General features: G+C 33.1%; 1 protein-coding gene across 1 annotated transcript; it reads left to right on the top strand.

The window, feature by feature from the left end:
- The first annotated feature begins 2,477 nt into the window (after positions 1-2,477).
- On the top strand, positions 2,478-3,338 carry LOC150036225 (uncharacterized). The gene is made up of 3 exons (XM_090313602.1): positions 2,478-2,767; positions 2,834-2,936; positions 3,153-3,338. Exons 1-3 carry the CDS (start codon positions 2,478-2,480, stop codon positions 3,336-3,338), a joined length of 579 nt encoding a protein of 192 aa, XP_090169728.1.
- Positions 3,339-10,569: the final 7,231 nt, after the last annotated feature.

The raw sequence follows: 10,569 nt of genomic DNA, 5'->3' as shown, positions 1-10,569 counted from the left end.
AGCTTTGAAGAAGTTCTACAAAGGTATGACTTGAAACCCATTTATTTTTGCTAAAGCATGCTTTCGTTTATGCCAAAATTAATGAATTATAGTGTTTATGGATCCTCGTCACTTTCTTTGTGTAATACGATCCAACAATTGGTATCAGAGCATCATATAAGCATTCAATTCGGTTTAATTTTGGTGTGGTGTGTGTTTTATTGAGTTATATGAAACTGTTGCACTGATATGGTATTTGAGATTTAGCTTTTAATTTCTCTTTGATTTTTTGATTAAATTTGTAATTGGTTTTTGCTTGATGAGCTTATATGTGTTCCCAAGAGTTTGTAATTTATTCGGAGTTATTAAAGTTGAAATTAAGCTGTAATTGAAGAAACAAGTGAAGAAAGTCGAGTTGCAAATTCCAGTTTATCAACATCTGTTCATATCGTCGTTGAGGTTCAGTACTAGACGATCGTGTACCTGCAGGAGCTAAATGATGCGTTAAGTTCTTATACGATGGCACTACACGATCATGTAGCTTTGTGTGGGAGCTAAAAAATGCGTTGAAAAGTATGTGATAGCACTACACGATCGTTTACCTTTGTGTGGCAGCTAAGCGATGCGTCGAAGAGCTATGCGATAGCACTACACGATCGTTTACCTTTGTGTACGCGCTAAACAATCAACTTTAGGCGTTAGACGATGGCACTCAACGATCATGTAGTATTTGTCTGGCGTTAAACGATGAAGCTGCACGATAGTGTTAGACACTAAGCTATCGTCTAGCGTTGTCCGACACTAGATGATGACACTATGCGATAAAAGGAATACACTACAGGATCGTGTAGTTTGGTCAGGCGCCATACGTTGCTGCTACACGATCACACAAACACTAAATGATCAGGCAAACGCATGAAGATGGTCGTCATTGCTAAACGATGAGCCTTAGCGAGATATTGAGCATGGAACGATAACAGTCAATTCGACCGGTTCTCTTGAGGCCCGGTCCGGTTAAGACTCGAATGGTTTTTGGCTGGTCCAATTTAGACGGTTTGAGTTCGGTTCAAGCTATTTGGGTTCATTTTGGAGCAGTTTGAGCGATCCGAAAGCGGTTCAAAAGTTGTTTTGTAATAATTAGGCCTTTGTTTGATTATTTATGCCAAAACTATAACCATATCTGTATGTGTTTAATTATTTATGCATTTGATGTATGTTATAATTAAATAAATCTTATATGTGCATACAGTATGCCATGTAGATTTAAAATCCTACCGTAGGAAGCATGTTACATGCATTGAAAGTATGTTATAAAATATTATAATATATAGTATGCATGTTGGGTTTCTTTTATTTAATATAATAGTTATATTAGATATTGAATGCCTTTGTTGTTTGTTGTGGATGTTTAGCATGTCTAAAATTTTGTAAGTTGTTATAAAATTTGGTTAGACATTTCACTTAGGTTAACCACTCGTTTTAATAGTTGAAATAAGTTGTTAAACTTGTAAAACTAGGGTTACAAACTCAATCGGTATATAATCTTGTCGAAGGCTGGGGGTACTTAAGTTGACGGTCTACGGAACACCTCCTACCTGAGGATTATGGATAAATAATTGAGCGTTGGTAACCGATTTTATGAGTATACATGAGCGGTGTGAGGTAATAAAACGGTTTATCACCTAGACTTCGTAGGTTTAAATCCATTTATAAGTGTTATACTTGGATAAACTACATAGACTTAGGGTTGTTTTTATTAGCCGAAAAGAACCTAAGTATAAAATTACCCAAACATATAGAACACTTTAGTGGGATATTTACAGTTATTAGCTCTCACGTCCTCAAGAGTTCACATCATGAGATCCATGCTCGGCTTCGTGTCGCTTTTACCGCGACTACTCCATTCGAAAAGTGTTTGCATGGGTCAATAACAAGGTGAATGAGGGAAGTAGTTCATAGCAAGTAGGTGAAGGAAATGTGTTAACATTGTCCTACGGTCTCCTCCATTAGTTTGAACTATAAGATTTCTATGTTGCGTCTGCTGTCGTTTTTAGGTGGCACTAGCTAATCGTTAACCACGGCGATCCCCTCAGAGGGTTGTAACATAGGATTTGGAACAACCCAGGCTTCAATAAAATGAATAGGGTCTTATAGTTCCATCTTGTCTTCTATTTCGGAGGCATATTCATACTGTTCTATAAGATCTGAAAATGACGGGTCTACACTTACAAGAATTACTAATTGTTAGTAAAGATCTTGATCGAAAACGATAACTAAATGGCTATCAGAATATGAGTTATTCTGGAGATCGTATTTGGTCAAGAATTGTCTTGCTTCTATGAAGGAATTCTTGACTGCCCCTCGATAGCAATTGTTCTAAGTCACTAAAGTATCGTTGCAAATAAATAATGGTTATGGGTATATTATTATTACTTTGCTGAAACTTGATTGGATTTAAAAGCAATTCACTTATAGAATATATTTATAATTTTAGAACGATGAGTTCAATAATACAATTGTTGGCATTGGATAAACTGATCAGGGATAATTATGTGACCTGGAAATCAAATTTGAACACGATACTTGTGATAGAAGATTTACGGTTTTTCTCAACAGAGGAATGTCCTCATGTTCCAAGCTCTAATACAACCCAAACTGTTCGGGAAGCATTTAATAGATGGATCAGGGAAAATGATAAAGCCCAAGCTTATATCCTCGCCAGCTTATCTGATGTTTTGGCGAAGAAATGTGAGGATATGAGTACTGCCAAAGAGAATATGGAATCTCTGTGAGGGATGTTTGGACAACGGTCCTTTACCCTGAGGCATGATACCATCAAGTACGTTTACAACAGTCGCATGAAAGAGAGGGCCTCTGTTTGTGAAGATGTCCTGGGCATTATGGTCCATTTTAATGTGGCAGAAGTAAATGGCGGTGTTATGGACGAGAGAAGTCAAGTTGGTTTTATTCTATAATCTCTTCCGAAGAGTTTTCTGCAATTCTTTACGAATGCATTGATGAATAAAATTGAATACAACTTGATTACTCTGTTGAATGAGCTACATGCTTACTAGACTATGTTGAGAACTAAGGGTCTGGAATCGAAAGTAAATGTTACTACTGCTGAAAAGAGAGAAACGTCCTCCAAGCTTGATGTTGCCTCCTCTTCGTAGAGTAAGAGTATTCTTGCAAAGAAGGACAAAGGGAAAGGGAAGAAGATGCCTGTTGGCAAGAAAAGCAAGAAAAACGCAGCAGAGAAAGGGAAATGCTTCCACTGCAATGAAATAGGGCACTGGAAGAGAAATTGCCCTCAGTATCTTGCCGAGAAGAGTGCAGATAAAGCTAAACAGACAACTTAGTTCTTGAGGACCGCTTACTCAACTTAACCAGTGGGAGATGTTGTTGCTTGATGATAATATTACCTGCTTTTGTTATCATGTAAAGAACATAATGTATATATTTTTTTTATTGTAAATGAAATGTTCATTATCAGAAAAATATGTTTGTTCTATCTCATAGCAACTTCTGTTAAAAATCAATTTGTTAAAATCCATTTGCAAAATATTCAGATATTTAAACGACTAAGATCAAAGTATAGTAAGTTTAAAAATATTTCTAGATTTAACTGTTAACAAAAGTTGTTAAGACAAGCCAGACACATCTTACTTAAAGAGTTGAGAGTACCTCAATGTAGTGGGAGGAAAGTGTGCTTCCTGGTCATTATTGAGAATAAGATGCAATCCCATATAGTTTAATTAAAAGCCTATTGTACACTAATATGTTTATAATGATTCTCTCGGCTAAAGTGTTTGAGAATCACCTAGTAAGACTAGAAATACCATATTAATAACCTAGGGCAAGTGGGAGAAATATTGGGTATAGGATACCGAATGGTAAACCATGGGTATGGGATGCCCTAGTTTATTATATTTCTTTATAAAACTTAGAAACTCAGTCTTATATATTGAATATATAAGTTACCACTGGAGTTTTAGTCCAAGTAGGAGTTTGTTGAGTTTTATGTCCTACAACTTGTTGTTTGTAAATAATAGAACTTATTCTGAAAATTCAGTAAGTTGTTATTGAATACATTGCTTATTAGAAATTCAATAAACCTAAAAGTCCCTTGACTGTTACATGAGTAATTGAACTTTATGTGGAGACATAAAAGTGGATTAGGTTCGAGTAAATAGTAAAAAATGATCTATAGTATATGAATAAGGTTGGGTGCCTTATTCTGGTAACACGATTGGATGCAGCATACTTTGTAGTTGTTACAAATAGTTGTAAAATGCTACAAATGATGTGATCCTAATTCATACATGTTATGACATGAGGAGTGGTGGCATCCTGTGCAAACGAGTTTTGTACAAGATTGGACCATGAAATCAGTCACTCTTACTTTATAACGTTGTTTACCGTTTAAGACTAACTATTTAAAAGTGATGACCTAGGTAACTTGACCTTAATCCTGAGCTAACTATGAACTTCTATTTGTTCGGGATTATCCTTTGATCTGCAAACGGTGAGAGTAGTCCAACAACACTGCTCAATAAGCCTCCCATTTTAGGGATAAGACCAGATGAATAGTTGGGAACATAGCCCTGCAAGATGGAATTCACTCCTACCCGATTAGGGTTAGTAGAGAGATTGTTCCTTTTAAGTACTAATTATGGGTCTTAAACAAGAGACCTCACCTTTTCATTGGCCCAGAAGGGACTCAATTTTTTGATTGGATCACAAATCAATTGTTCATTAAAGGATCAGTGGGACTTAAGGAACAAGAGGTAATTTCGGGGGTAAAATAGAAAATTAACCCAGTCGTTATTACGAACAACCTGTGAAGGGTTAACTTACTAATCATGGTTATATCAAGTGGACATAATATATCTACAGTGAGGGGAGTTCAACTATAGGCTCTAGTGGAGTGACCCATTAGTTAACGAATTGGAGTTAATTCGGTCTAATGAGTTTAGCCAATTAATCTCGGATTATTAGAGCCCATGATCTGTAAGTCCACGAGGTCTCCCTACTAGATCGTAAATGGATTAGGTTTAGAGTAGTGTGATAAGTTAATGTTCAAATTAGAATTAAACAGAATTGGAGAATTAATCTTTAAATATGATCTAAATATATGAAGGTGGATTTGTGTAAAATTAATTTAATATTTTATATTAAATTAATTAGAATTATTTAAATTGTTTAAATAATTATTTATTGATTTTTTTAAGAAAATTAATTTTGTAAAATTAATAATATTTTCAATTTTATAAAATAAATTGATTTATGAAATCAATTTTGAAAAGTTGGAAAAGAAGAAAAACACAAAATGCAAAATTGGGATTTTCCATCATCATCTTCAAGTAGCTCACACTAAATCCACCATCTTAGTCTTCAATTACTCCAAGCATGAGTTGCATCTCATGCAACTATTCTCATTGCATGATGGTCTATAATATATTGAAAAGATTGGAGTGAATTTGAGGCAAGGCAACTGATGGAATTTTTCTAAAAATTTGGGTTGAAGAAGGAGTTATTCAAGTGGGTTGCTGCTGTGAGTACCTCTCTAAGTTCCCTTGATTCCAACTTATTTTAAGTCTCACAACTCAATATAGAGCACCAAGATGATAGTATGGAAGATCTTGAAGTGGTCTACAACAAGATTCAAAGAGATTTGCAGCTGAATTCAAGTTTTGAAGAAGTTCTACAAAGGTATGACTTGAAAGCCATATATTTCTGCTAAAACATGCTTTCATTTATGCCAAAATTAATGAATTAGAGTGCTTATAGATCCTCGTCATTCCGTTGCGTGATGATACGGTCCAACAGTTCATGACAGAGACTTCACTTCACTAGGATAACCATAGGTAACATGACCTTAATCCTGAGTGAGTTGGGAACTCCTGTCTTTGAGGGTGGTCCTTTGATTTGCATAGGTGTGAGTAGCCAAATTGCCGACTCAAACCTACCACTTTAGGGATTAGTCTAATTTGGGAGTTGGGAACTTAGCTACATAAGATAGAATTCACTCATTCCCCGAAGCAGGGGTAAGTAGATAGATTGCTCCCTTAAGGGCTGATTCCGGGACTTGAACGATGTGGCTCCATACACTTTCTCATGGCCTGAGAGGTGTCAACATATAGTAGGAGTATATTGTATTATTCATTAGAGGGATCAGTGACACTCAAGGAGTTAGATGTAACTACAGGGGAAAAACGGTAAATTGGCCTACTGTACTTACGAGCATCTGCGAATGGTTATCATACTATTAATTGGTTATATCCAATGGACACAGAAATATATTTGTGGTGAGAAGAGTGCAACTGTCAGTCTTTAGTGGAATGCTTGACAGTTAATGGATGGTGGATCTCGTGGCTAAAGAGTTTAGTCAGCTATTCACGTACCGTTGGAGTTTCAAGCCATAGGTTCATAAGGTCCCCTTGGTAGCTCAATGAATTCAAGTTGAGAATAAGTTTTTGGGTCTATTTGAAGTGTTCAAATTGACAATAGAGAGTTTGATTATATATGATATGATTAAACTGGTCAATTATACATGATATAGTTGACATGATGTATGAGATACATTAATTGGAGGAAAAGGATATAAATATGATTTATATCTAGTAGAGGAGAAAAGGACTGGTTTAAATGTTACATATGATGTGATATTAAACTATAGGTTATAAATATAATATGATTATATTTATTTTTAATTAAACAAGTACGAAATAATTATTGGTGGTTTTTTCTCCATAACTGAATGAGATAGTGGGAGGTTGCATTTAGTTTTCCTAACTGAAGGATAAAATGAAAATAGTTTTCATTTTCAAAGAGATCGAATAATCGTTTCACGTTTCAGTACACTGCCCATCGTTTAGTAATGAGAGCATACACGATAGCTCAAGTTGTCCTAAACGATCATGTACACGCGCATTTTTCCTAAACGATCGTATAGTATTTTCTAAGCGATCGCACGACCAAGCTATTTTACTAAACTATCGTCTAAATGATTAGCCCTGTTTTACTAAACGATAGTGCACCTTTTGCTAAACGATCAAGCACTCGTCTACACGATAGACTTCATATATCTCCCACTTGCTTGGTCGTAGTAAACAACCGTAGATTCCTCTTCCCCTCTACGAAATCCATAGAGCCCACACCTCCTGGATTCTCACTCCCAAAATACTGAAGTTACTAAGAGGTTGTGTCTTTCTTGTTGCCTATTCGTGTAAAAGATCGTGTGGTGGCGAGCAACCGCGAGATTTGGTGGACGATAGACTTGACGATCTCAGCGATAGCGAGAGTTGCTGGCTTGACGAGAGCGAGAGATCAAAGAAGAAAAGTTCTTCAAGAGGTATGTCTCTCGATCCTTTATATTTAAGTTTGATAAGCATGCCTTAATTTGTTGTTAAATGCATAACTTGTCTGTTTGTTTGTGAATGCGGTATTTCTGTCACAATGAATTTGTGAACGATCTTGCTTCCGCTCATAGGTACTCTTTGATAAGAGTTCCTTCACCAATACCCTGCGATCGTTTAGCAAGCGAGCGCCTATGCGATCATGCAGCCAACGCAACACGATTGTTTAAAAAACTCTACACGATTGTGTAGCATTAGCTATACAATCGTTTAGCAAATGTTACACGATCGTGTAGTAAACTCTACATGATCGCATAACAAAAGCTATCCGATCGTTTAACTTTGTAAAATTTAAAGAAAGCCATAAAACAAGAATTCTATCCCGTAACATCCATCAACAATTCATCCACAAACATTTATCACATAAACGCAATGCAGATAAAAAAAAAAAAAAAAAAAAACTCACCAGTACTATAAACGAATTCAATGAAGAAACGTACATTTACAAACACAAAAAATAGAAGGAAAAAAAAATTGTACCATGGTCGAGGAAGAAGATAACGGTTTCGAGAAGGAGAATGGGCGAGGAAGAAGATCACGACGTTCGACGAGGAAGAAGGAAAAACAACATTCAGCGAGGAAGAAAGAAGAACAAAGTTCAACGAGCGCGGCAAATCAAATTTGAAGAAAAGAAAAATTGGCGAGGAGGAAAATCATGGTGTCGAGAAGGAGAATAAGCGAGGAAGAAAATTGATACGGTGTTTGTAATTTGAGAATGGCGAGGAGGAAAATCATAGCATTGATGAGGAAGTTGAGTTCAGCGAGCGAGCGCGGCAAATGAAATTTCAAGAAAAGGAAAATCGGTGAAGAAGAAGGGTATTTTGGTAATTTTAAAAAATGAAAAACTAAAATTCGTTTTTGTTATAAATTGAAAATATTTTTGCTTTTTTCTTATTTATAAGAATTCCCCTACATAAAATGAGAATTTTCAAAAATCGAAAAATAAGATAAACTATTTACATGAAATAATAAAATTTTAATATTATTTATAAAGACGGATAGAAACTGATAAAAGTCTATCAATTTCTATTAATAATATATATCGATTGAAGTCGTCAATATTTTTTTTTTTCTGTTTATATAAATAGTTTGACATTTTCTCCCGTATCTAAAAATTTCCCGAAAGTGTCGTTATTTAGAGAAACGAAGCCCACCCTTTTGCCCACGAAGCGCGAGAAGAGAAAACCAAATTGAAAACCCTAGCCGATGATGAGAATATGAGCTACCGTACAAGTTTATTATTATTTTTTTTAATTAAAAAATAAACAGCACCGCAAGTTTAGCGGCGTTCTTTGATTGGAGAACCGCAACTCTTCTTTTGGCTTTGCGTGGTCTCCACATGATTGTTAGTACATAATTGAGAATATGATGTTTTCTAGAAAAGGAATAACTCAAATAATGGATTGAGATGTCAAAAAATATATTTTCTAATAATATCAATAAATTTTTTGAAAAGAGGATAATAATAATAATAATAAGAGATGCGAAAATGAATAGTACCAAAAATAAGAGGGTTATTTAGAAGAAAAATAGAGGTTTGTTTAATGCTTGGTATGAAATCTTATTTCTTTTTAAATGAAGTTTTCAAATTTATTTGATTGATTTAATAAATCAGAGTGAAATAATATTTTTTTATAATTATACTTTTAAATAATAAGTAAAATATCACTGTCTATTAGTTATAGACAATAACAAACATAAATAAGTGTCTATCACGAATAAATAATAACATTTTGATATATTTATAAATAAATTGACTAATTTTCCTATATTTAAAAATAATCTTTTATTTATATTTACATTTTATAGAGTTGTTGCGGTTTTTCATAAATGATTTGTGAAAATTTTGAAAAGTGAAATAAATATATCATGGATATATCTAAATTTAGAAATGCATATATATATATATATTTTAAGTATATACATATTGATTCACTTAATAAACTCAATATATAAATATGCTACCGAAATACATGTGAAAATATTGGAAACATGATGTCCATTTTTCTTGGAATAATTTGTTTATAAATATCCATTAACCACACGCTAACATTGTCGAAGGTACAAAATTCTGAATTAGTCTAGATAAGAAAACAACTTTATAAAAACTATTTATATCCTTTGTTTTTTGAAAAAATAAAAATCTCGTTAAATTAATTTAAAAAATGGCTATTGAAATCTATTTGTTCCTTTTTTATTTTTTCAAAAGTTGACTATAGTTTTTAACGGTGCCAGTGAAATCAGATTATAAAAACAAAAAAACGACAAAAACAAATATGGTAAAAAAAAGTCATGAATTGAAGACGTTAATTTCATAATATTTTCAATTTTAAAATTTTGTAAGGTTAGAATTAATTGATTATATTATAAAATAAAAACAATGTTAAATTACAGATTTAATTATTGAAACTTTCATTTTTTTTAATTCATAGATACCAAGCACAGAATTGAAACTTCAATGTTCCTTTTTCCAAAAAAAAAAAAAAAAAAAAAAAAAAATCAAGATTCCACCACGTACAGAATTTAAATTGATATGAAATAGACTAATTAATTTTCAAAAATTGTAAATTTGTCAAATATATGTTAAACACACAATTAAAAATGGAGAGATTAATTAACACTAGATCGAAGGTTTGAAATTTATTAAACAGTTATTTATATACTAAACCCAAACGTTCACAAATCTCACAAGCCCTATTTGAAAATTAATTCTAGAGACAAAGCTTCCACTTACAAGTCCACTTGCTTTGTGTTTTTATTCTCTATAATAGTTTGTTAAAATTTTAATTTCTTTAGAATTTGAGTATAAATTCAAATATTTCTATAACAAATATGAAAACCACACTTTTAAAATGGAGAGAAAACAAATATAAATTAGAAGTCCGAAAATGTTAAGGGAATTATACCTTTTTGGTGTATAAATTTTGGCTTTAGTTTCTATTTGTCTTTTAGGTTTTAAATTATTAACCTTGATCCTTAAATTTTGAGCTTTGTTTCTATTTAGTCACTAAATTTAAAAATATTTTCCCTAAGATTTGAGCTTTATTTCAATTTGGTATAAAGGTTTTAAGATTTTACAATTTTAACATTGATTTTTCATTAAATACACATTTTTAATCATTGACATCAAATCCTATTAATTAATTAAAAATAATTACGAGACGAAAAGTGA

Source organism: Benincasa hispida, chromosome 5 (assembly GCF_027475165.1).
Source record: "Benincasa hispida cultivar pf3 chromosome 5, pf3_genome.v1.1, whole genome shotgun sequence".
In the NCBI taxonomy this organism is placed as follows: Eukaryota; Viridiplantae; Streptophyta; class Magnoliopsida; order Cucurbitales; family Cucurbitaceae; genus Benincasa; species Benincasa hispida.
The sequence above is the reverse complement of the archived record's forward strand: the minus strand, read 5'-3'. Positions and strand labels throughout refer to the sequence as shown.

What these genes read in the sequence shown, in the direction of transcription:
- LOC150036225 (XM_090313602.1), top strand. Translation starts at nt 2,478, where the DNA reads ATGAGTTCAATAATACAATTGTTGGCATTGGATAAACTGATCAGGGAT. An exon ending in AAAGAGAATATGGAATCTCT is followed by an intron (nt 2,768 to 2,833) that starts GTGAGGGATGTT and finishes CGTTTACAACAG; the next exon opens with TCGCATGAAAGAGAGGGCCT. An exon ending in TTATGGACGAGAGAAGTCAA is followed by an intron (nt 2,937 to 3,152) that starts GTTGGTTTTATT and finishes TCCTCTTCGTAG; the next exon opens with AGTAAGAGTATTCTTGCAAA.